Here is a 24,186-nt window from a genome sequence, read left to right on the forward strand (position 1 = left end):
CTTTCACCGAACTAGCCCGGCTAGCTCAATCGGTAGAGCGTGAGACTCTTAATCTCAAGGCTGCGGGTTCGAGCCCCGCGTTGGGCTTTCTTTTTTTGCTTTTCTATTTGCTTTCCTTTTTTTCCTTTTCATCATCTTTCCAATCTGTTCTTATATTTATATATTTTCCTTCCCCATACAAGACCTGCACGTACACCAAACGCGACTAAAATGCGTCAACTAGCTACAAATTGTGTCAGAACCCGCTCCTAGTGCGCTTAGGAGTGAATCCTCCTAATTTATACCGCCCGGCCATGCGGTAAAAGACCAGAATTCCGAGTCAATAGACTCAGAAGCGCATCACTTACAAGCTTGCAGAGTTACAGGTGAAGGTGAGATCTTCAGGATCCTCACATATTGGCCTGCAATAAGGAGCTTTAATCATTTATTACGATTGTGGTGACTCCTGGTGCTCGTATATGCGTATCCGCATGCATTGTTATATTTATACCTACCAGGAGTATGAAGGTCAAGCGGGATATCAAACGAAAGATGACTGTCGTTTATACATAAGACATAGCGAAGCATGTTGGCCATATATACCAAAATTGAAAAACGACCTGCCCTCCCCAAAATAATGCTCATTCCTGATCCACAATGGTTGAGCTTGACTCCCCCAGCATCATACTCCTTCCCGCTTTCTCTTCGGCCAACACCCTGACTGTCTCGGTAAGCAACATGACCTGTTCTTTCAGCCGCATGATTTCCAAGGTGGTGCCGTCCACTTGAACATTTGGGGTGGATTCCCGTACGGTCTGGGTCCAGCTATCATCGAGATCAAAGTCGACTTCCTCGGCGGCATGTTCCCATTCCTGCACGTTATCATCGTCCTCCTCACCGCGCTGACGGTTCCATCTAATGCGTCTTGCGTCGCGCACCTCGAAGAACGCCGTGATAACGAGGATTGGTGAGTATATAATGCCCATGATGACATCGTTGAGCTTGGCGTAGTATTGTTTTGGTAGCCACCATTCGAAAGGAAGCACCAAGAAGATGATTTCCAACAGGTTGAAGGCTAGATGTAGTCGTTAGCCACAACTTTCGAGCAACTGGCACGCTAGACATACGAGGTATAAAGACATTCTCATCCGGTGCGCGGACGAACTGCATGGTCTTCTGAGCGAAGATGGCCATGTACTCGTCGATAGCATTCCCCGAGATATCTTCGTAGGCACTGTTGTAGAGCGCGATCAAGATATTAAGAAGAACTAGAGCGGACTCATTTAGCTTGGAAACCAATGTTTAGATCCCGGGGGAACCCACTCGTCATCACAACAAAGTTGAAAACATAGTAAAGGATGATTCCAAATGGGAAGGCGAAGTCTTCGAACGTGCTGAATTCTGGACTCTGCATAACGCTATTCGCCATTCCTTGCACAATGCCTCTTACAATGGGGGTATCATCATCCACTTGAGCCATGCCAATGAATGCCTGGAAAAAGCCCGCAAGAACGACGAAGAGAAGAGCGAAGAAGATCAAGCTTTCCTTCATCATAACCCTCAAGACCACAAACATAGCCCCGAAGAAGCGGAAAGAATCGAGATAGAGCATCATGCGCATCCAGAACATCGGTCCCGCAAAAGCTAGAAAGTTGTAGCTCAGTTCATTCAGAATTTGTCTTTCTGCATCGTGAACAGATTGAGAATGCGCCAATGCAGCGACTCTCAGAAAGAAAGACACCGCAAGAATTGCATAGAGCGTAGAGTTGAAGGCGTTCCAGAAGTCTAAGTAGTGCCAGCCGACCTTCCAAAGTTTGGACACCTCGTCGCAGATGAAGGCAAGAGTCATCACATAAAGGATTCCCTCGACGGCATCTAGATCACCAGTGGGATTGACGGTATTGATAACCTGAGTGTAGAGCCCGAGGTACACGAGGGAGAAGAAAATCTGGCAGATGTTTTGATACAGAGGTGTCCTCATCCGATCTGGGTGGAAGTGAACAGCAAAACTCGGGTTGTCCCTCTCCAAGTAGGGAACGAAATTGGTTGGATTGCCTTCTTGCTGGCAGAACCACCCATTCCACAAGTATCTGATACACTTTTGATAACCCGAGGAGCCAATGACCCTCAAAGCATGCAGATCAACAGCGCGCTCGATGACATTGGCCGGCATGGTCTCCCCACCGTCAATGAAAATCGAGTACCGCTTAAGGAGAACATTGATGAGTAGGTTGTCCTGATCTTCCTCGGTTTCAATGCTATATCGGTTTAATCAGCAGACTCTTCAAAATCAAGCTAGGAAAGGGTGTAATACATCCTCTTCGCGATGACCTCACAAGCAAGGGCCCGGCGCTCATGTAGATCGGAATCCCAGAGCTCTTCCTCAGCCTGAAGCTTGAACCAGCGTAGACATACGAGTAGGCAGAATGGGACGCAAGCCTGCAGGTCATCACCTCCTGCTAAGCGGGCTGTCTGGACCACATTCTTTGTGATGGCCCGACTATTCGGACTGACAATATCACTCTCATCTAGCTCACAAGGAATGACTTGCTCCACCTGATATTTGAGACGAAGAGCGACCTTTGTTACCTCCTTCGAAGGAAGGGTAGAAGAGACCTGATCATCTGTAAAGGCAGGAAGCACTATGAACCCTGTTAGCCGAGAGCATGTTGTAGAGCGGCTCCGCAGTCAGATGACGTACATCGGTGTTGTTCCATATGCAGGCGGTGACGGGTCCGCTGCGTGTCGGTTTTGAAGATATCTCGCCAGTGGCCCATTTCGAAGGGCCCTGAGGGATGAATCGGTTAGTAGGATATTAGCAACGATGCAGATTTTTGACAGGCGCCGAGGGAGAACTCAACAGGGAGATCCAGAGCTACGGTCTACTTAGTTGTAACTCTTTCAAGACTAAGTCGGCCAGGCCGTGCGCCCCACCCCTTAGCCGCTCACCAACCACCAATGAAGTAGCCATCTCCAAGGTGCAAACCATACAAGCGGTCAGGATACTATTATTACTGAGCAACAGAGCCTGATGATCGACCTGCTTTTAAAAGGTATTCGGGAGAGAAGAGCTTATACATCAATGTCTGAAACGGTCACTGGGGTTGAACCGTCCGTTGATCGAAGAAGCTTATGTACATCAGAACATGGGAGGGCGCCTGTTGGGCCAAAGCCACTCACCAACAGAGAGTCAAGCAACATCCACTGATCAACAATACAAGGGACAATGTGCATGTCATTATCACCTTATGGGAAAAGGATAAAAACCTCTTGATGGGATGAGGTCTTTCCAGTCATCTTGATACCCCACCGATGATGTCGATTTCACCCGTCGCACATCGCACATTAAACCGTACTTGCGTCTCATAAATCGTGTCATGTCCAGAAACTCTATTGAACTTTTTTTTTCCACACCCTACCCGACACATGTATATGATCGCCTTCATTCTCCAGTCTGCGATATCCCTCAACACCAGTTCGTGAAGCGTCCTGCTTGTCTCTCGTGTCGCCGTCGAAGCGAACATTCAAGCTTCAAACGCCGTCGCAAAGCTTGCTGCGGGCAATTTACTCGGGAACGCCCTCATCGCTCTCGGACATGCTCTCGTCACCGCTGACTTCCATGTTCTCACGCTCACGCTTCTCCATGAGCTCCTGAAGGGCAGCATCATCGTGCTCAGTAACAGCCTTGGGAGCCATCTTGACAATGCAGCCACCGCCAGACTCCTTGATCCTGGCCTCGATCCTTTGAATGGCCTCCTCAAGCATCTGAATACCAATGGCCTTGTCCAAGCACTGGCTGGTCAAGACGTAAAGTGGCGGGGCAACCAGCTTAACCTTGATCTGGCTCTCAGGGGTGTTGTTGGCCTCGGCGGTGCGCAGGGCATCCTTGACGGCATCGATACCGTCGTAGCCGAAGCAAGTGACCTCAATATCGGCACGGACCTTGGTCGGGTGAGGAGTGAGTCTCTTGCTGATGTAGTGCGTCAACTCCTTCTTCACGGACTCGCTAGGGAATTCAACCTCGTTCCACACGTCGGGGTTCCTGTGATGATATGAGTACAGTGCTTCGCAATAGCCCAGTGGCTTCTTACGTGATGGAGATCTTGAACGCATCGTGGGAGTGTCCGTATTTGCGGTTCAAAGGCCATGCGATCTGCTGGTATAGGGTCTCAAGAGGGGTCTGAGTGGCCTCGGCAACGTGGCGCAGGATGGAGTGGACTGCCTTGCTCTTGTTGTATCTTTCCTCACACTTGACAACATCTTCGGGGGAAACTCGACGCTTGGAAAGATCGATATAACCTAGAAACGCAGAGAATATGAGTCAGTGAATTGATGTTCATGTTGTCACCCAGAGGGTCCCGACTTGCCCTTCTCCTTGTCCACACGAAGCACGATAACGACCTCATTGCGACCGATACGGATAAGCTTCTGGATACTGCGGATACGTCTGCGCGACAATTCGGAGAGCAGAATCATGCCGTCAATGTTGTCATACTCGAGGAGCTTAACGTATGCGCCCATTTCGGCGATCTGAGAGGGGTGGAAAGACATGTATTAGAGGACGTTTTCGAACCGAAAGAGAACCAGATAGCCCGTAGCAATGCATACCTGCTTCACGTTGACCATGACATAGCTGTCAACCTCCGGGTACTTCTCCTCGTAGAAACGGCAATTTGTCAACGACATTTTCGGCGGGGTTGCGCCTTCTGCTAGGCAAAGCTTCGGAACTGTTTAAGTGCTGAAATAAAGCTGGAGATCGACAAGGTATCCGAGACAAGGTGGCCTCGAGATAATACCTGCGTGAGAGTACCCAAAAGGATGTGAGGGAGTTGTGAGGCTGGATTGAAGACTGCCACTATTGGGGATCACAAAGCACAATTCGAAAAACCCACTTTCGGCCTCGCGGTTGAGTCATCACGTGCAGGGCTCGAAAGGCTCACCGCCCGGCAAAATGCGATAATGCACTGATAGGCCTATCCGTCTCCGCCGACTTTAACGCTCCATCATTCCTACAACTTGAAGACTAAAAGTAGTTCTACCACCGAGAAATTCGACAGCCTTCTTTGATGAGACTTGCAGCAAAGTTTGGGCCCAAGCTATCAATGTCGAACAACTATCTTGAGCGTGCAACCGCATACTGCTTAATGAGTGGACTAATCGGAATGGACTAATTTGGCCCTGGAACTCTGGGAGATCTTCTAGTAGTACAACATCCCTCCAAGACCAGCGCAACGACACTTTCTGCTCGTTTCCAAGATCTATAGCTGCTTGAGCCTCTTAAAGTGCGGGTTTATGCACTCTTCTATAAGGATCTCAAACCAAAAGTCTCCAGCGACCCGGAAATTTGCCCGAGCCTAAACAGATCCCACAATCGACCAGACATATTATGCTTGGATAAGAAAGATACATTCAAGGAAACAGTACATCCTCAAAATGTTGCTAGAATACACTCAGCTACCGGAATAATAGTTACACAGACTCAGTACCGAAGGTTGCTTCTAATGGAGACAAAGGCCTTGGTAGATCACTGTAGGGCTGATCCCTGCTTGCACCCCTGAAGCTGAAAAATAATAGGCAAGCAGTCTAGGTCAGCTTACAGAATAGCGTCGCATTGTGAGACACACCACCGAAGTATATAATGAAAGTGATTCGTGAAGAAATTTAGGAGATGCCCAAGTGTGACGCTTAAGGTTGATTAGAATGTCCATCCCAACAAAACAAATGGCATATCAGTTGCTTTGCAGCTATTAAATCCTGAAGTTGACCAATATATTCTTTCCCCAATCTCTTCACCATCCCTGGACAGCTGGCATGGTTTTTCACTATGCAAGGACAGGTCGGTTGCTGATGATTCTGACCTTAATCATATGAATACTGCCAGGTCCGTAAACCTGTCCAGGGCAATCCTAGGCTTCGCTCCAATGATAGTAGGGAGGATGTCCATGAGGCTCCATTGAAGGACTTTTACTAGGCATCCTAGCTTGACCACGGGGGTCGACTATGGTAACACAAGTTTCACTCAGGCACCCAGATAGCCTTGAGCACTCCTACCATGCTGCGATGGATTTTTCGTCCTTCATTTCAGACTTACCTTGACATTTTTCCAAAGACAGCAGGTTCTGACCGAGAATTGCGACATGGATGTACCGTGGAAAACAGGAAACAGCAGCTGAGCACTTGCTATTAAAGCCAGAGTTCGACCTGCATTAGTATGGAATGACCCTTCATTGCAGCTGCCCAGTCATTTGGCACCTATCGCTCCTAAAATCAATATTTTGCATCACTTGCAGTGACCACAATGGTCATATTGCACCCTAAGGTCCTTTTACTCTGGACTACAAGCCGCCTTGTCTTCGCCCAGAATGTTGCCGTGGGAACCCAAGCAACAGAGGGTATGGGATGGGTCACTACTGATAGCACCCGAAGCACTCCCAGATTATCTTTTGTTGCTTATCTAAACTCCTCGTCTGCTCTAGGGAGTGTTTGCACCTGAATGTACCGAGTATCGAGGAGAGTGAGGCAGGCTGGTATATTTACAGGGGCTGATCTTATCACTGGCCCACAGCTCCTCTCCGACGACTCTGTACTCACTCTGGCGTATCGCAGAAAGACCAAGAGACTTAGAAACTTTCCAGCAATCGAGGCTTGCTTACAGAGCCGAGGCCTACCCCTAATGAGGGAGGAGGTCATTCTCAATGTCTCGGCATCAGACCCTATAAATAAGGGGTTTGCTTGTCTACAATGCGTATGGTTGGTGAGTTTGGATACCACGCGTGCGGTTGCAGGTCCTTCATGGCCCAGTTTGAGCTGATGGCGCTGGTCTTTGTATCTGGTACCTTGTTTATGTACGACTTGTGGTGAAATAAGCTGTTCGGAGTCCAACGTGCCACTCTCATACTCCCTCCTGACCAGGAGAAAGCAAGTGCTCTGCATGATAGATTAGATCTAGCGGACAAGAGGGGAAAAAGTCAGGAAATAGATAGCTGGGTGAGTTATGGCTGGGTCTGCCTCGTTTCTACTTGTTTGATTTTTTTCGACTGGAAAAGAAAGGAGTATGATGGATGAGCCGAGATCCATAATCTGTAACCTTGCATCTCTGGCATTCTCTGGTTTCCATCTTGTTGCCTGGAACTGGGACTTTCCATCAGCCCAACCCGAACACTCTGGCGGATATTCGGTATTACTGCGACAGGCGCCCCTTTGGTTCTGATGAGTATATTGGGAATCTTGCTGGTTTACTATGTGACGGATCCCAGGGTGAGGTTTAGGACGGCCCTAAAGGTGGTGGTGTATGATGTGAGTATATTTTATACGATCTCGCGACTGGGCTTGATCGTCCTGGTATTCTATTTTTCTCTCCAATGCCGGCTGCTGTCTACAAGACAGAGCAATGGTGTCAGTTCTTTCCTCATTTTGCTTCAATTTGTGCATATATGAAATAGGAGGGTCCAGGCATAACGCTCCATAAAAACAAGGCATCCACTGGGTTTTGATATCAGCCTTGGAAGACTTTTGAAATTGATCAAAAAGTATAACATTGGAAGAACTGGACTTTTGTATACAGCTTCGCTCAAGTCCTTTCATCACATTTGCCCGACGGCCGTTATTAGCCGTTGTAGATAGGTAGTAAGTTCACTGGGATCATCGGGCTGGATGGCTCGTGCTCCAGGCCCACCAACTGTTACTAAGCGAAAACCCGAGATTGGTCAACTAGGTTGTCATTGCAGGACAGCTTTTCGAGTAATTGAACAGAGATAGGCACTTGACGTGGTCAGATTCTATCATAATAGCCAAGTATTGGAGAGTAATTTAGATGATGATGGCCAGTGAAGAGCCTGCTCTCCAAAGTGTGACACAACAGCCCTCTGTTGAAAACGGGCTACTGGCATGAGGCAACCAATTGTGTAGATATTGCATGCAGATTGCTTGAGCGGGAGGGTCAGCGCTGCGTGTAACATCCTCAGCTTGGTGCCCGATTGCCTCAATGAATGGCAACGTCTTTGAGTCAGATTAATTTATTTCAGTTCCTTTGTAGGAAGTGATCATGATGCATTGCCAGAATGTAGATAGAGTGAGAACAAAGAGGGGTTATGTAAGCCATGAGCGGGTTGTTCTCCAGATTTTATGTTTATCTCCAGGGTTCGAACGTCATCGACGCCCATCTCAACTCTCAAGCTAAATCGGAGAGAGGGAGAGAGAGAGACAGACAAAGCTTGCAGGGCAAAAGTCTGCCCGTGCATCAGTCTTGCAAGTTGCAAGATCAAATATCTTGGTATCCTCAACTTTCCAGCGCCAATCAGGGCCTGCTTGCCTTGTCCGAAAACTTACGACTCCGCTAACGATGGACTTATCTTAGCCAACAGCCACCGCTCCTTGCGCTAGTAATCGTGTCTCGCAAATCGCTCGACAACAACTTTGCTTCCTTTCTTCCCCATCTTCCGTCGCCGCAGAAGTCGAGATTCCTTATGGCGTTTTCTGCAACATTACAGAGTGCATTGTCTGTTTGAGTCCGACCGTGCTGTTTACCCCGGGCTTCTCCGAACCAACATGACGGATCCCAATCCGCAGGGCGGAAACCTCGAACACCGCTCTTTGCGGAACTGGCTTGTGGACTTCCTCCGATCACCGTTGTCAAACAGTTCCGCAGAAACACCGCCTGAACGAATCCCTGACACCTTAGAACCGAACGATAGAACCCGCTTGTTGAAAGTAGACAACGATCAAGGCCCCGCATACGGTACCAGAGATGGTTTATCGACGCCGCAGGTTGACGGTGGGCCTGAAGAACATATTCGAAACGGGAATGGGAGTCCAACATTCGTTCAAGGGCCAGAGAACCTGCCTCCCAGGGCAGGGTCCGATCTGGCATGGCCTGTGAAGAACCATAAGACTATGTAGGCCTGAACTATACAGCTTCTTGGCCCCGAGATCATGATGAACCGACTAACCGAGGTCTAGGTACCTGTCCTACTACATCCCTTTCTTCAACTGGATCACACAATATCGCTGGTCTTTCCTCCGGGGCGACTTGATCGCAGCCTTGACAATCGCCTCGATCTACATTCCCATGGCGCTTTCTTTGGCTTCAAACCTCGCCCATGCACCAGCAATCAACGGCCTATACTCATTCGTTTTCATGCCATTGCTCTATGCTATATTCGGAAGCAGTCCGCTGCTCGTCGTTGGTCCGGAAGCAGCTGGGTCACTATTGACTGGAACAATTGTCAAGACTAGTGTCAAACAAGGTCATTCGCAGGAGGACGATGAGGCCGCAAGCGCAATGGTTGTAGGCATAGCCACTGCCATGGCAGGAACCATGATATTGGTCGCCGGACTGACTCGGTTGGGTTTCCTGGATAATGTACTCAGTCGACCCTTTCTGAGAGGTTTCATTACTGCCATCGGCTTCGTCATCTTCGTCGACCAGCTCATCCCGGAGGTTGGATTGGCAGATTTGGCCAAAGAGGCCGGTGTCAGTCATGGCAGCACAGTGCAGAAACTTGTCTTTCTCGCCGAGAACATCAAGAGCTGCCATGGACTTACAGCTGCTGTATCTTTCGGTAGCTTTGCAATTATCATGCTCTTCCGGTATGTACCATGTTTCCACCTAGACAATCGAAGGTACATATTTGCTGACCCTGTGTGTCTACCTAAGAACAATCAAGAAAGCACTGGAACCGCGATACCCTCAGGTGGTATACTTCCCTGATCGTATCCTTATCGTGATCCTCTCAGCCATTTTAACCTGGCATCTCGGTTGGTACGAGCAGGGACTCGAAGTTTTGGGATCAGTTCAGAACACTGCAACTGGGCTCTTCGCATTCAGGTGGCCCTTCCAGCTCAAACATCTGACGCATGTGCGCACCGCCATGAGCACTTCCTTCATCATTGCCATTCTTGGTTTCTTCGAGTCCTCAGTTGCTGCCAAGGGGCTCGGGGAAAGAAGAGACGGAGTCCAAGGCATGTCTGTCAGTGCCAATAGGGAGATGGTTGCTCTGGGCGTTGCTAATGTGGTTGGTGGCTGCTTTATGGCTCTTCCTGCCTTTGGTGGATATGGACGGAGCAAAGTCAATGCCTCTACAGGCGCACGCTCTCCTATGAGCAGTATCTTCCTCAGTGTTATCACCTTCGTCGTCATTATGGTACTTTTGCCGTACCTATATTATCTCCCTGTGAGTTCTACCCAGCCCTTGTGACTATTGACTAAAATCATATCCTAATATCATCCATAGAAAGCTGTACTATGCTCTACGATATCGGTCGTCGCATATAGTCTTATAGAGGAATGTCCTCACGACGTTGCCTTCTTCATCCGGCTGCGTGGTTGGACAGAGCTTGCATTGATGCTTCTCATCTTCGTCTCCACTATATTCTACTCGCTGGAGCTAGGTATCGCGCTTGGCATTGGTCTTTCAATCTTGATCCTGATCCGCCACTCCACCCAGCCTCGCATACAGATTCTTGGGAAGATAGCTGGGACATCCGACCAATACGACAACGCCGAAATGCATGCAGAAAATGTGGAGCTCATTGAAGGCGCCCTTGTTGTTAAGATCCCCGAGCCGCTCACCTTCGCCAACACTGGCGACCTCAAGAATCGCTTGCGCCGTCTAGAGTTCTATGGTTCCAATCGCGCACATCCGTCCCTCCCACGGTTGCGATCGCCGGAATCGAACAAAAACGTCATCTTTGACGTCCACGGTGTCACGAGTATCGATGGCTCCGGTACGCAGGTCCTCTCTGAGATTGTCAATGATTACATCCATCTCGGAGTAAGCGTCTATTTCTGTCGCCTTTCGAACCGCAGCGTCTTCCGCATGTTCGAAAGAAGCGGCATAGTTGACAGATGTGGAGGCATGTCTCACTTTGTCACTGGTGTTGATGAGGCGCTTCGGCTTGCTGAATCCGAAGGCCGTGCATCAGAGCCTTGAAGGTTCGATTTCAAGTGAAGCCCGGCGCTTCTCTCATATAGGTGTGCTACCTGGTCACGATCTGAACCTGTAAACGATTCACGACATTGCACGATACAAGACAGACGTTTAGAATGTATAGTCCCAGCATCCACTAGATATGTTGATAGCATCCAAAACAAGAATCATCCGCGGATTCTTTCTTTGAGAATGGCTTGTTCGTGCATATTCTCGTAGTCTGTGATTTTAGTCTATCAGGATTTCAGGTCCTCGTCTTCGCGAATCTCAGTTCTGCGCAGGATGTCGGAAAGTAACACCTCACAAGCCCGTAATGCAAGATAATTGTTCCGACCAGATACTGTATCCGAATCACTATTTTCGCCAGCTGGTGGTGCAGCAACTAGCTTTAGCTTCCCATCTCCACCAAGCACGAAACCTCCGCAAGCGATTCGTGCCAGGCGCACATAGTCTTGCCCCTTATGGGTGGGCTCAGCACCGCTCAGGTCGAACTTCATGGCTAAATGCTCCTCCAAGTACGCACTGATAACCCCCAGAACATCCAACTCAGTCTCGGCTCCGTCATTACTAGCGTCAAGAAAGCCGCTCAACGACTCCCGTGGTACTGTTATATTCAATGTACGCAAATCCGGCGCAACCGAGGCAGGAAACGATAGCGTGAGGTGAAGCTCTTTGACAATCTCGACTGCATTCATAGACCCGGATCCTTCTTCACGGTTCAGTGTATTTATATACGTGTTCAAGGCTGTGCCTATGAATCGCGAAGGGAGATGAAGCGGAGAGCAGTACGTGTCGAAGGTCGAAGAGAGAAAAGAGACGAACGTCTGACGGAGAGGAGCAGGAAAACGGGTTAGAAGGAGGGGGAGGTGCGTAGCATGTGTTTGAGTCTGAGAGCGAGTTCGGGTGCGAGGTTTTGGAGTGGCTTCAGTTTGGAATGCAGGAAGTGAGGACAAGGTAAGAAGAGCCGCTTTGTATGTTGTGTTTTCGTACTCTAGTTTCACAAGGATACCCCCTCCATGCTGAGAAGGCGCATGTGAGGATGGTACTGAGCGTTGAGTCCGCATTCGGGACCGCGGTCCGTTTGGTGCCTGAGACCCATTTCCAGTGTCGCGCTCAAGTACGATGTCTGAGAATGAGAGACTGGGTATGGGTTCCCAGGTGCAAGATTGCAGTGCGCCGGTTCGGGAGAGGGTATCGTCGTCTGTCGTGGGCAGTGGACCGCTGGGTTGGAGGCTAATTGGGAAGGAAGATGCGGTTAACTGATCGCGTAGTCGGGTCGCGTAGAATTCAAGGGCCGCGGGGTTGTTGACAAGACTGTCGAAGTCTCTTCCATGGTGGAGAGGAGAGAGACGGTGGAGTGTCCACGAGGTGTTTAGTAGGCTTGTTTGTTCCATTATGGTATCTAGCGGCTGGTTGAAAGTGTACGACGCATGTGAGGGTATGGTATATCACATATTGTGCTAGTATAGCACAATTGGAAAAGGTGCTCCCTTTAGGCTCGTCGATCAGTAAATAATGCGGCAGCTGTTTACTTACTCGGGAGAATACAGGGCCCTCGGCGCGACTATCTCCAATCGATGCATCTTATCATACAAACAGTGCAAACTTAGCTCTCCCGGACAGGAAGGTAGGGCATAGGGCTTTCTCACAATGAAGTGAGGGAGGCATTCTGTTACAGATTGAGGGACTAATACCAAAGCAATAAAAGACTTCATTTATTTGTAGTAGCCGCTGCTAAAATTGCTATGCCAAACGAGTAACACCCAGACGAGCAAAGAGCTCATGCCATGAAACTAGATATATACTCCGCCTTGGAGCACACCAAAACCCCAAGAAACGCCTCGCCTTGTGAATGCAAATAATGCAATGCTTGCTAAACCGACAGTATGCATTATGCACGCCATCCATCTGGAATGCGACAGTCTTGGCAGCTGAATAGAATAGGCAACCCTGTCCAGACCATGAGGCGCTCTGCGTGATGCGGCGCCGCCTTTCTCAAAGCCAATTCCTCCTTCACAACATCGAACCAGACATCTTCCACGGAACCATGCAGATGCACATTCGGGGCATTCTGAAAGACCAGCATGTTGATGTCGTCCTTTTCATTTGATGTGATATCGTTATGAAAATTGTGCATGAAGTCCTTTCGCTGCATCCGCTGATTGCCTCCATCCCCGATCTCAGCGGAGAAGTACTCCACTATTCGGGAGAATGGCGACACTGTAAGCAACGATCCAATCCAACTGTCATCCGAGACCGTAGGCTCATCCGGTGGTACGGTGTACCGCAAGTATGAGACTAGAAGTTGCATGCAGTGGTGTGCGGCTATAAGGGTAGGGGTGTCAGTGAAAGGAGGCGATCTGATTATCTTTACTTGCAATTCCCGGTACATGGCTCTACGGATGTGTGGGGGTACAGGAACTGGCAAGCGTCCGGCTTCCCAGTCACGCAGAAGAATATTAGTCTGCTCTCGCCTGGCAAGAGCATAGGTCTCAAGGAAGTATAGTGCATAATACCTGCATGAAGATGGATGCGTTAAATGTGCACCAAAGGTGAAGGTTGGGAGGCCAAAGCTTACATGAGAGGAGCGAGATGGAACCATAAGCGCGCAGTAGTCCTTTGCACGAAGACACAGCGCTCAGCTTTGGAGGTAAACATGGATTTCATAAAAACCGGTTCGCTGTGCACAAACCGATCCATAACACGGTCCGCAAGGTAGCAGCAAAGCCTTGAACAAAGCTTCTGCCGGCGACGCAGGCCGGATATATATTTGAAAGTGTATATGTGCCCACCCTTAGCGCTCTTCGCTGGTGGGAACAAATCTGACAGCAACACTGCATCATCCTCCGGGTTCCGAGTATATGTCCTTTCGCTATCTATCGGGGAGGGAAGTGTTCCATGGCGGCGTTGACGGAGGTATTGCCGGGTGATCCATTGTTCCTGCGAGTTGAGCAGTTGATTGAATGATTTGCAAACAAGCTTCAATGGCAGAAAATCCGTGACACCGCAGTGGGCGAATATCTTGATCTGAATCTCGACTGGGAGGAGATCCCAGGGGGAAGACGTCGGAACTAGCTCCACTCTGTGAATGTACAACGAGGGTATGTTAGCGATGGACACGTTATAAACCTTAAGCAAAGAAATCGGAATACGATGAGGGGTAATCAACGTACACTGAGGACACTGACGATGAACCTGCAGCGTGCTTGGACAGATTATTCTTCTTGGCGTCCGATTTCCTTCCTCTGTAATTGATGACAGAGCGCGCCTTCTTTGCTTGTAGCACCAAGTTGTGGAACGAACTCATCGTCAATCTCCAAAAGACATGGGGAGACCAGCTCCGGCTTCAGGAACAGGATAGAAATACTTGTCACCATGCAAATCCCCAAGTCAGTCGTCTCGTCGATCGATTTTAAGGGATTCTCCGCTTGCGCCTTTTCGGGTCTCAGGGAAGATGACTAAGCAAGGCTGAGCAACTGTTGCTTATTTTAGAAGAAACTCCAAGCATTGAACGGTCATATGCGGGGTTCCTGAAATGCTTAGAATAATTGGTTGTGTAGGATGGTAAGGACAAAGGGGCGGGCGTTAAGAATGGAGCAATAGTGGGAGGAAGGAGGAGTGTGCTCATCTGAAACTGAATCGGGGCTATCAGTCTGCTAATTTGCGGCTGGCTTTCTGTCTCATTCTGCTTTGATGACATTGAGCTTCTGTTATATGACAATAACTACGAAACTTCCTGGTATTTCTATACTCAAATGACGCGCCATTTCTCTGTGAAGTGAAGTAAAATATAATCAAACGATGAGAAGAGTTGTTTTTACCACATTGTTGATACGTTTGTTTCAATGGGGATTGCAGAACTCGATCTTACGTCATCTTGCAACAGGGGTACCCCGGGGCCCAGGCCATGGTGGCCTCAGGCCTGGATGTGCGACATGTTGCGACTTGCGACAAGTCACAAAATGAAACGCCCCAAAGGGCTTTGGATATCGACGCCAAAGGACTGGCGAGACCATCAGCTCGGAAACGCAAGGGCGATATTTACACATTTTACTTTGTCTACTATAGTGAAACTTCCATTGTATCTTATTCTATCTTGGAATGATATGACGTCTACCCAATTTTACTTCTTCAGCCCTCGCGTCGACATCTCTTGAACCCCCAAAGGTGTTAATGCTAGAATTAAAAATGTTAGATCACTAAAGAAAAGTGGGACAAAGGAAGAGAGCAAAGGCAAATTAAGGGAAAGCGGCAAAAAAAGAAGATGAGAAAAAGATATGCATCATCCGTGAATCGAACACGGGCCTCATCGATGGCAACGATGAATTCTACCACTAGACCAATGATGCTATTGTATGAAAATACGTCAGAGTTTTACATTAATCAATAGCCATAGGTTTTTAGATTGTGCATCTTGTTGGCTGCAACTTGATGACAGAGATAGATGATTCCTTAGTACAACAGCTCCCAATGGTCTAATATCTCGCCTGGATGATAGCAATGGCTTTTACATTCGTCTAAGCTTCACAGAGTGAACGAAATAATATATATGCTTGATCTGGTGCGAGCAGTCGGGGATTCCTATCATTCTAGAGCGACTACGTAGTACATACATTCAAGGATCCGATTATACCAATGAGCTACTGCTACTACATAGTAGTTTGGATGAATATCACTGACGAAACATGTCAAAGTTAGTAGTAGAAAAGCACCAGGCCGCATACTGGACCTTGAGCGGAAACTCGGGCTCAGTGTGTCTACACCAATTTCCTGTTGCAGTAATGATAACACTTTACTTCAAAGCGGAAGTATGCGCACCGGCCGCGGTATGCGAATGACCCACCGGCCAAATTGAACGTCCTTGGCGGAATTCCCTGACCTATCTGGCTGTCGTTTGACTGACGCTCTTGCTCATCCACGTCCTTACTGCGTAGTCACTTAGCGCTTCGAGTTTTGTTATTAATTACATAATGACAACGGCCTATGAATGAACTACCCTCCTCCGGCACCTGGCACCTATGAGCTACTTTATGCTTCAAATCAGGAGTAAAAGACGATCTTCGGAAGAATGGTAACATGGTGATTGGTCTCCCTACCGCCCAGCGTCGGGTCAGTACTCAGTTGAGCCTTGGCCCACAACACGCAAAGGAAGCACTGCCTCAGTGCGCCCGATTACTTGGCGCCAAAATCGAATACGTGGTGGGACTTGAGACTTTATCCTGCCCATAAGAGCCTCATTGTGGATCCTCCACGAAGATACCGATTAAGAGACAACATCGTCACAAGCTCTTGTCTATCGGATCTCTTATGCCGATTGAAACTAGTATAACGGAAGTAGGATGTCTGTGTTTGTGGTTCAAGGGTGACGTTGTCATCACCCGCGTAACGGTAATCATTAACATTGTATTTGGGGGAATTTCACAGCACGAACTTAATCCTTCGCCCGCTGATTCTTAACACGAGATCGCCAACCGAAGTGTCGGAGAGGGCTGTGAGGCTGTGAGCTCTAGAGCCATGGGTCAACTCGGCGGGATATTGGCCATTAGATAACAGTTGGAAAGACCGGAGAGCTCACGTGGATTTTGACAGGACGGCACTGCGATGCCGGGGCAACGACAGGGCGAGGAAGGTATGCTTGCCAGGTGATCAAAGCACATTTGATTCAATAGAGTGGTCCCATCCATATGCTGCCCTATCGTGCTAATAATCTCCATGTCTCAGTATGGTTGGTTGAAGGAACCCGGGTGGTTCGCCTGCTTGCCGCGTAGCCGTCTTCGTCTTCTAGAATGATGTAATTTGCATGATTAGCAGCGTAGCGTCGGAATATCAGAGGTGAGACGCAATTCTTAGCGGATTTAGTACTCTCTGGCACGCGCCTTTTGGCCTCGGGCACAGCCTAAGACATCGCAGATCGATCCGTCGTCGTTGACCGTAAGCGTGGCAGGGTCTGGAAAAGTGAGGAACCTTGGAAACCTTCTCATCAACAGAACTGCACTATATAGACGAATTGGGGCCTTCTAAGTTGCTCAGCCTTGGGAGGCGGAGTAACAGCTCCTGACTGGTTCCAACAACTAGTAATAAGCTGGCGGGCGGAAAGCCTAAGGAGTCAAGGGCAAAGGCACGAGGCGTCCAGAAGGAATGGGCTAAGAGGGCCAACTTAGGAACCAAGCAGCCAAGACGCCCCAAAAAGGGTCCATCGGACCAAAACTAGTGACCCACAGCCACCGATGCGGAGAACATTTGAGTTGAGTTTACAGTTGATGGATGGCCGCGTAGGGATGTGAGTAGTTCATTGTGCCAGCTACCCTACGGGAAGTCTGCTGTCGAGTGGTTGACTTGTGAACTAAGGTTGCAGCTACGGTATTTAATTCCCCTCACCCCCTCTTCCGATGTCATGATTCTGAATAGCTCTCCATCAGTCAATCACTTCGACTGCTAGTTCTTATACCCTACCTAGTACAAGCAGTTGTCTTTCTCTTTGGAACCACATTTTTATCCGCTACGAGAATCTACATTAGTGTTCTACTTTTGCTCGATCCTTTCGCCTCTGTTTTAGTTCGGTTGCCGCTCTACACTATAAGTTGCTCTACGGCCTGCAATCTCTCCCACCAGTGATCCAAAATGTCGGCCGAAAGAAGCGCGGATGTCAACGGCAAAGCGCCTGTTCATCAACCTACTAACTCTGCCCGTGCGACAGCTAATGCCGGGTTGGTCAATGTGCAACCAGCGCGCTTGGACGACCTGCAACCAAAGTATGCGCAGCAAATCCAGCATAGTGAAGATAACCCCGATGCGCACGGATGGTACGCTTCATTCAGTAAGTTTCATTCTTGACCCTTATCAGACCATCCAAGTTCTATAGAACTAACGGACCCGTGTCACTATTAGTTCACGGACTTGGTGAATGTATTGGTTGCTTGGGTGCTATTCCATGCTGTTTCTGCTGTCCCAACCCCTTCAAACCAGTCGCGCAGGGTGAAGTAGGCTTGATCACAAGATTCGGAAGGTTCGTAAGCTCCATGATGTTAACTCTGGAGTATATGTCCTGACTGATGCTCTTCCAGATTCGAACGCTCCGTCGATCCCGGTCTGGTCAAAGTGAACCCGCTGAGCGAGCATCTTACAGCAGTGGATGTTAAGATACAGATTGTCGAAGTGCCCCGCCAGAGCTGCATGACCAAGGACAATGTCAACCTGAACCTCAGTTCCGTGATCTATTACCAGATAGTTTCTCCCCACAAGGCCGCGTTTGGCATTTCCAATATCCGTCAGGCGCTTGTGGAGCGTACTCAGACTACACTGCGTCATGTCATCGGTGCAAGGGTTCTGCAGGACGTTATTGAACGCCGTGAGGAGATCGCTCAGTCGACTTCAGAGATAATCGAGGATGTTGCTGGTGGATGGGGTGTTCAGGTTGAGTCCATGCTCATCAAGGACATCATCTTCAGCAATGATCTACAGGATTCTCTTTCGATGGCTGCGCAATCTAAGCGTATCGGTGAAAGCAAGGTCATTGCTGCTCGTGCTGAAGTCGAGTCGGCCAAATTGATGCGTCAGGTACAAAATACCATGTGATTGATACACTCAACATGAGCTAACTCTCCATTTTTTAGGCTGCTGACATCTTGTCTTCTGCACCTGCGATGCAAATCCGCTATCTTGAGGCGATGCAATCCATGGCCAAGACAGCCAACAGCAAGGTCATCTTTTTACCGGCAATGAACCAGACTGTGCAGCAACAAATGGCTGCAGCAGAAAATGCCGGCGAAGGCCCTAGTCGATACCAACAGCCTGATGATGGATTCCAGCGTGCAATGAATGCGCGCGTGGTCGAAGACATCTAGGCGCAATATGCCATATGATTTGATGGCTTGTTAGCGCTGGACAGGACGATTGCCTGGTTTCTGATGAGAATATGCTAATGACGCTGAACACTATGTATAGTTGGAGACACCATAAGGCCGAATAGCCTTGTGTCTTTCCTTTCGCTTTTTCCCAATTCCTCGCTTGGGGTCCCTATCTAGCTTTGACGATACCCACATTCTTTTGTTACATGCTTGTGTGTTAAACGGCACGGTATTGCCCCTAATTTAATGATACTTTTCAACTCTTGATTCTCTATTCGCAATACCATGAAATGTGAAAGTATTGGCTTATGTGGCCATTAATAGCTGTTTCTGCTCATTCGCGTTGGGCAACATATGTATGGACTATATCGCGGCAGATAAGCAGTAGATACTGCCGAGGGCGGTGTGACCGGTTTCATGTCAGCAGCAGTGGCCGGAAGGTCGTAGACAAGCATGACCTTATTGCTAGCGATCTGACGATTTATTGCATTGTATCTTCACCTTGACCCACGAGCTATAATAGCGCTGCAATAGGGCGTAATTGCCCCTCCGTCCTCCCGACTAAGACGAACCTCATCAATACAATGGCTCCTTCGCCGACTCCCAGCCCGGCTCCTACAGCCGCGAAAGTAACAAGTTCACGTCCGTCACTAGAGATGACACCCGACTTCACTGACCAGTCCTTCGATCCCGCTGAATATCTCAACAATGCCCTCCCTGCGCTGACGCTGGCGTCATCTCAAACCAACCTCTCGCGGGGTCCTGCGGGGGCCTCCCTCCTGCCCGAACTGTCCACACAAGTCCAGTCCGTCCTTTCACAGATAAACGCGCAGAACGCTCGACATTCCACAGCCCTTACACAACTCGCCGATGAGATCTTAAGAAGTGGGGGTCGATTAGCTTACGAGGTCGAATTGCTGCGTGGAGAGACTATCGGGCTTTCGGACACCTTGACGGAGGCGCTACAGAGTGACATTGAGAGATTTGTCCCGGGCGCTGTGGATAATGACAAGAATGCTGGGATGGAGGAATCGGAAGATGCTGGAGGACAGGAGAAGCAAGAAGGGGTAGCCACTGTGCAGGATCCTGAATTCATCACCAAGCTACGAACGTTGAACCAAGTCCGGGCGCGGCTGGAAGAAGTGGTGCAGACTTTTGGAGATGCTATGGAATGGCCCCTCCCGCCATCGGAGACGTCTATAACATCATCCTTTATTTCGGTGTCGGCGCCGGAACCGGGGCCGGAAAGCCATAGCCGTGAGGAGAAGGGCCAAGAGGTGGCTAAGAAGCTGCGAAAGGAAGTGACGGAGCTTCTGGATAGCAACGGGGGCGGACAGGAGGGGGTGGAAGCTGCCTCGCGACGTGTTGAGTCGCTACGTACATTGGCACTCGTCTGGAAGGGCACGGCGGAGGAGAAGGCCCGAACTCGGTTCGTAGACAGCCTGGCTAAAATCGTGGAGGACCGTCGCAAGGCCCTAAACAATCAGGGCCGATCCGACCAGTCCCAGCAGCCGTCCGGATCGTCTACGAAGGGACCAACAACGGGTCATCGGCGGCAAGAAAGTGAAGGGCCGGGGGGTGGCATCTTCCGCAATTTGCAACGGCTACGAGAAGAGATATACCTGGAATGAGCTCAGCTTCTCGAGGTGTATATATTATTGCATTGACGACCTATTCTGGGCCATTGATTGCATTTTGGCGGCGTTGGCATTGTAAATAGATATGACTGCTAGCGTGCTTCTGTGTGTCTATATTCTATAGTACTATGGTGTGCTTTTCCCCAGCCCCGGAAAATTAATTGATAGGCGGCTTTTCCCTCTCAAATTCGGGACTACTACTAGTAGCTAACCGGCTCAACGGGCCTGGGGTTCATGCAACAGTTCATGCCACCGCCTATCAGGCGTTCTCGGAACTACAAGATACTTAACTAGTAGAAGCGCCTGCGTCGTAATCGTTTCTTCTATTCATGCAATCCGAAGCCGTTGATGGAACACGATTCCAGACGGGCAATCGTCCGGGCTGCATGGCTTGAAATGGACGGGGGGATCTAGGTCCAAAGTAGATTGGACAATGTGGAGTCATGCATAGGGAGACGTCAGTTCTCGACGTAGGCCGAAGATAGGGTCGGCGATGGACTAATGAGCAAGCAATCTGAAACCACCATTCGATTCGTGCCAAGACGTGGAGGGCACGGGCAGTATGGATGTGCAGTCTCGATGACGCGGCAAGATCCAACGATGGCGTTTCCCGCTGAGTAACCGACTTCGTGGGATGAGGTGAGCAAGCAACTCGAGATGGAGAGCGATAACCTGAACAGTGAATACTGATCTACTGATCTCACGAGAGGATAAGCTTTTGTGGCCCGGCTAGAGACCAACGAAGTACTGCAGGGCAAGGGGGAAAAAGAAACGAAGACGCGGTGGGACACCAAACGGGTGCAGGGAGCGATACTCGCACATCGCAATACCGACGGAGGCCAGAGCCGGGAACCCAAGGGGAAAAGCGAGGAGTCCACCGGCTATCCATGATTCATCCATTCGATTGAAATCCGCAGGAAGAAGAGGAGGGCAGACCAATGGCCGGACAGTTACTTTCCCCCAGTCCCTGGCCGGTCCCACACGGCGACGTAAATCCTCGCCCAAACCAGTCGCTTTTCTGCTGCTGAAGTGGTCTCCCGCCCGGGTCGACCTTGACTGCTTTCCCTCCTCCTCTTCGCGTTTTGTGTCCGCGTGGCATGGATCTCTTCCCCGACACTGGCTTCTTCTTCTTCATCTCGCTGCTGTCGTCACCATTGACTGTTGTCCTTTCTGCTTCAGCATGGCGCCTAGTACATCCATTGAATTCTCTTAATCCGATATCCCCCCTCCCCCCCGTCAGCTTCGCTGCTCTTCCTGATCGCATGTCCCGCTTGCAGGAATGCTTATCGTTAGGAAGACCCTCTTCTACACTTGGCTAAACCCAGCGGCTCTTGTCTGGTGAACACGATCTGACGTTAAGTCGGATCGTCCCTCCACCGCTGCTGAGCAGCGGTACTCTAATCTAGTGCCCAAGCAAAGTTTCCACTTCCACTGCTTTCCAGGATGTCATTCCAGGGCATCCTAGACAGCCCATGGGCTGATCATTATCACACCGCGCGGTCGTCAATGACGATGCTATGGCAGCAACAGTTTCATCCGCGCCGCCTGAGAGCTCGTCCAGTTCGAGCTCTGACGATCCTGGCCGCCACATGCTTCTTTACCCTCCTGTTGCTGTCGCGATCTAGTCCAGTATGTCTACTATGCATTTCAATGTCTATGGGAAGTGGTACTGACGAAGCGCTGCTATTCCTAGTCACATGTTAGCTACTGGTTAAGATACCCATCATACCCCCCCTCCCGGGAGCGCCCCGAAGACTTGCCGATGGTCTTTACTTCCGGAGATCATATGTGGCACCGAAACGAGAGTCTTCCGCATAATTTGCAAAAGTCAACACCGTCTTTCCACCTTCTTATACCTGCATCGCAAAAGTCCGCTTCACTCTGTCGCACGTTGACGTCGTCAATGATACTGAACTATCCGCCGCCCACGTTGATTAGCTACGGCAAGGCGCCTCCAAAGGGGTACACAGACTACGCTGCCATGGTGGACCGCATAGCCGGCATATACAATTACCTGGCATATAATCCACAAATCAAGGATGAAGATCTCGTCCTTATTGTTGATTCTCAGGATGTGTTCTTTCAGTTACCGCCTGAGGTGCTGATTCAGAGGTTCCAAAACCTCCTCAGGGAGAACAATGAGAAATTGCTCCAAAAATATGGTACTGTGACTGTTGACAGGCCGTACCGTACAGGTTCGCAGGAAACGATACAGAAATACTCTCAAAGAGTTCTTTTTGCGGCGAGCAAAGAATGTTTCCCCGGGCTCACCCTCGATGCAGGGTGTGTGACAGTCCCAGAATCTAGTCTCCCCCCAGACGCTTATGGGTGGAAGACGGATATCCACCCACAAGGACATCTGAATCGGCCGCGCTGGCTTAAGCCTGGCGCAGTCGTTGGTCAAGCAGCTGATCTTAAATTAATATACGCCGAGGTTCTGCGGTTCGTGCATCAACACCGCAATGCACGGGGCGACTATCTAGCTATGACGCAGATGTTTGGTCGACAGGAATATGTGCGGGAGCTGGAAAGGCGAGATGCTGCGAATGGATTCATGGAATGGCTCTACACCCTCGTTGGCATCTCTGATGCTTCCAATATCACAGGAGCTACCCCACCGCATCTCGAGTCTGGCACCCGGTACGAATATGGCATTGGCGTCGACTACGAATCCCGTCTGTTCTTCAACATGCGCAATGCCAAGATGGATGTCGAATGGCTCCACTACAATAATGTCACCAAGACTTCGGCAGTGCAGATGCAGCATGGCGTCCCCCGAGAGAAACGCCTTTTGATCCCTTCGGATATCACGCCTGAGAGCATTGGTAACCCATTCATTCAGCCTAAGTTTGGCAAGGATGATTGGCTGAACCCGCCTTTCAACGAGACACTTGACAAACTTCCGAGCCCACACAACCATACCTGGCATAACCTCCCCTTGATGACCAACATTCACTCGGCATCTGTACCGGCCCTGTTGCATGTGGATGGGGACCACTCTGTCCTTGACAAGTGGTGGTCCGAGATGTGGTATCAGCCATGGGCCCGTGCCCTTCTCCGCAAGTATATGCGCACCCCGAATGGGTTTGACGCCGCCCAATCTTCCCTCTTAGGAGGACAAGAATGGTGGGACATGCGCGGTGGCAGGGGAGGTCTTTGGACCGACAAGGGCGAATGGCTGGCCTACACCGAGGTTTGTGGAAGCTATGATAAAGAGCTGTTCAATGATGATTTCGGGCCCTTTGGCAAAGAAAGTGGCGAAGATGCTGACGAGCCGGTTTATAACCGATTCGGGAACGTCATCAAGGGCAAAGAGAAGCCTGGCATCTGGTGATCTATCTCTGAGACTGGCTCTCAAGAAGAATACACCGCCTGCTGGTTACCTCTCGTGACATAGCTGGCTTGGGTCTCCTGTTTGCCCACGAATGTGGCCCATTGTCCATTCTGCATATTTCATTATACCATGAAGCTGTAAACAACAGCAAGAACTTGCCATCAGTTATGGCCGTGCATATTAACATGGTGTTTGGGCGGTTCATTTATTATCGATTTTGAGCGAAGTGGATCTGATGTGATGCCTTTGCATGTGTGTTTAGCCTTGCCCTCCTTGCTTTGCGGGTTTCATCGCAGTCAGGCGTAACGGCGGTTCTATTGTATGATATTCCTTAAGTCGGGACGCCGGGGGTATCTGCTGGATACTTATTATATACCAGGATCTGTATAGAATAGATAGAGTATGCTACAATTGGCTACTATCCACATGCAACGTAATAACTGTCACATGACGGCTAGCGC

General features: G+C 49.6%; 9 protein-coding genes and 2 non-coding genes across 11 annotated transcripts; 6 read left to right on the forward strand and 5 right to left on the reverse strand.

The window, feature by feature from the left end:
* Window positions 1–14: 14 nt before the first annotated feature.
* ASPBRDRAFT_t35 lies at window positions 15–87 on the forward strand. The gene has a single exon. It is a non-coding gene; the product is annotated as a tRNA-Lys (tRNA).
* Window positions 88–620: 533 nt separating this feature from the next.
* Window positions 621–2,756, reverse strand: yvc1 (putative potassium ion channel Yvc1; the record flags this gene model as incomplete). The annotated part of the gene is made up of 5 exons (XM_067616954.1): window positions 621–1,054; window positions 1,107–1,247; window positions 1,303–2,237; window positions 2,294–2,621; window positions 2,681–2,756. 5 exons carry the CDS (start codon window positions 2,754–2,756, stop codon window positions 621–623), a joined length of 1,914 nt encoding a protein of 637 aa, XP_067483131.1.
* A 98-nt stretch (window positions 2,757–2,854) lies between these two features.
* Window positions 2,855–3,480, reverse strand: ASPBRDRAFT_117794 (uncharacterized protein; the record flags this gene model as incomplete). Its single annotated transcript, XM_067617119.1, has 3 exons — window positions 2,855–3,019; window positions 3,118–3,224; window positions 3,399–3,480. Coding segments are annotated over 3 exons (354 nt in total), but the record flags the coding sequence as incomplete, so codon positions are not given.
* ASPBRDRAFT_38217 (translation initiation factor eIF2 subunit alpha) lies at window positions 3,379–4,843 on the reverse strand. Its single transcript, XM_067623896.1, has 4 exons — window positions 4,588–4,843; window positions 4,347–4,509; window positions 4,071–4,278; window positions 3,379–4,021 (listed from the first exon to the last, which is right to left on the reverse strand). Exons 1-4 carry the CDS (start codon window positions 4,663–4,665, stop codon window positions 3,544–3,546), a joined length of 927 nt encoding a protein of 308 aa, XP_067483133.1. The 5' UTR covers window positions 4,666–4,843; the 3' UTR covers window positions 3,379–3,543.
* Window positions 4,844–6,801: 1,958 nt separating this feature from the next.
* ASPBRDRAFT_385684 (uncharacterized protein) lies at window positions 6,802–7,222 on the forward strand. Its single transcript, XM_067623958.1, has one exon. It carries the CDS (start codon window positions 7,034–7,036, stop codon window positions 7,187–7,189), a length of 156 nt encoding a protein of 51 aa, XP_067483134.1. The 5' UTR covers window positions 6,802–7,033; the 3' UTR covers window positions 7,190–7,222.
* Window positions 7,223–8,415: 1,193 nt separating this feature from the next.
* Window positions 8,416–11,027, forward strand: ASPBRDRAFT_385694 (SulP family inorganic anion transporter). Its single transcript, XM_067623959.1, has 4 exons — window positions 8,416–8,873; window positions 8,938–9,567; window positions 9,635–10,151; window positions 10,212–11,027. Exons 1-4 carry the CDS (start codon window positions 8,527–8,529, stop codon window positions 10,908–10,910), a joined length of 2,193 nt encoding a protein of 730 aa, XP_067483135.1. The 5' UTR covers window positions 8,416–8,526; the 3' UTR covers window positions 10,911–11,027.
* A 116-nt stretch (window positions 11,028–11,143) lies between these two features.
* ASPBRDRAFT_71971 (uncharacterized protein) lies at window positions 11,144–14,214 on the reverse strand (the record flags this gene model as incomplete). The annotated part of the gene is made up of 4 exons (XM_067629151.1): window positions 11,144–12,309; window positions 12,828–13,423; window positions 13,486–13,989; window positions 14,060–14,214. 4 exons carry the CDS (start codon window positions 14,212–14,214, stop codon window positions 11,144–11,146), a joined length of 2,421 nt encoding a protein of 806 aa, XP_067483136.1.
* Window positions 14,215–15,185: 971 nt separating this feature from the next.
* On the reverse strand, window positions 15,186–15,256 carry ASPBRDRAFT_t51. Its single transcript has one exon. It is a non-coding gene; the product is annotated as a tRNA-Gly (tRNA).
* A 2,272-nt stretch (window positions 15,257–17,528) lies between these two features.
* ASPBRDRAFT_26418 (slipin family protein) lies at window positions 17,529–18,751 on the forward strand (the record flags this gene model as incomplete). The annotated part of the gene is made up of 4 exons (XM_067622259.1): window positions 17,529–17,724; window positions 17,796–17,913; window positions 17,972–18,464; window positions 18,521–18,751. The coding sequence occupies 4 exons, from the start codon at window positions 17,529–17,531 to the stop codon at window positions 18,749–18,751; spliced, it is 1,038 nt and encodes a 345-aa protein (XP_067483137.1).
* A 470-nt stretch (window positions 18,752–19,221) lies between these two features.
* ASPBRDRAFT_38223 (uncharacterized protein) lies at window positions 19,222–20,648 on the forward strand. Its single transcript, XM_067623897.1, has one exon. It carries the CDS (start codon window positions 19,339–19,341, stop codon window positions 20,383–20,385), a length of 1,047 nt encoding a protein of 348 aa, XP_067483138.1. The 5' UTR covers window positions 19,222–19,338; the 3' UTR covers window positions 20,386–20,648.
* Window positions 20,649–21,834: 1,186 nt separating this feature from the next.
* ASPBRDRAFT_51594 (glycosyltransferase domain-containing protein) lies at window positions 21,835–23,725 on the forward strand (the record flags this gene model as incomplete). Its single annotated transcript, XM_067626759.1, has 2 exons — window positions 21,835–22,020; window positions 22,085–23,725. 2 exons carry the CDS (start codon window positions 21,835–21,837, stop codon window positions 23,723–23,725), a joined length of 1,827 nt encoding a protein of 608 aa, XP_067483139.1.
* Window positions 23,726–24,186: the final 461 nt, after the last annotated feature.

Source organism: Aspergillus brasiliensis, assembly GCF_001889945.1.
Source record: "Aspergillus brasiliensis CBS 101740 unplaced genomic scaffold ASPBRscaffold_2, whole genome shotgun sequence".
NCBI lineage: Eukaryota > Fungi > Ascomycota > Eurotiomycetes > Eurotiales > Aspergillaceae > Aspergillus > Aspergillus brasiliensis.

What these genes read in the sequence shown, in the direction of transcription:
- ASPBRDRAFT_38217 (XM_067623896.1), bottom strand. Translation starts at nt 4,665, where the DNA reads ATGTCGTTGACAAATTGCCGTTTCTACGAGGAGAAGTACCCGGAGGTT. An exon ending in TCATGGTCAACGTGAAGCAG is followed by an intron (nt 4,510 to 4,587) that starts GTATGCATTGCT and finishes CACCCCTCTCAG; the next exon opens with ATCGCCGAAATGGGCGCATA. An exon ending in GCGTTCAAGATCTCCATCAC is followed by an intron (nt 4,022 to 4,070) that starts GTAAGAAGCCAC and finishes ATATCATCACAG; the next exon opens with GAACCCCGACGTGTGGAACG.
- ASPBRDRAFT_385684 (XM_067623958.1), top strand. Translation starts at nt 7,034, where the DNA reads ATGATGGATGAGCCGAGATCCATAATCTGTAACCTTGCATCTCTGGCA.
- ASPBRDRAFT_385694 (XM_067623959.1), top strand. Translation starts at nt 8,527, where the DNA reads ATGACGGATCCCAATCCGCAGGGCGGAAACCTCGAACACCGCTCTTTG. An exon ending in GTGAAGAACCATAAGACTAT is followed by an intron (nt 8,874 to 8,937) that starts GTAGGCCTGAAC and finishes ACCGAGGTCTAG; the next exon opens with GTACCTGTCCTACTACATCC. An exon ending in GCAATTATCATGCTCTTCCG is followed by an intron (nt 9,568 to 9,634) that starts GTATGTACCATG and finishes TGTCTACCTAAG; the next exon opens with AACAATCAAGAAAGCACTGG.
- ASPBRDRAFT_38223 (XM_067623897.1), top strand. Translation starts at nt 19,339, where the DNA reads ATGGCTCCTTCGCCGACTCCCAGCCCGGCTCCTACAGCCGCGAAAGTA.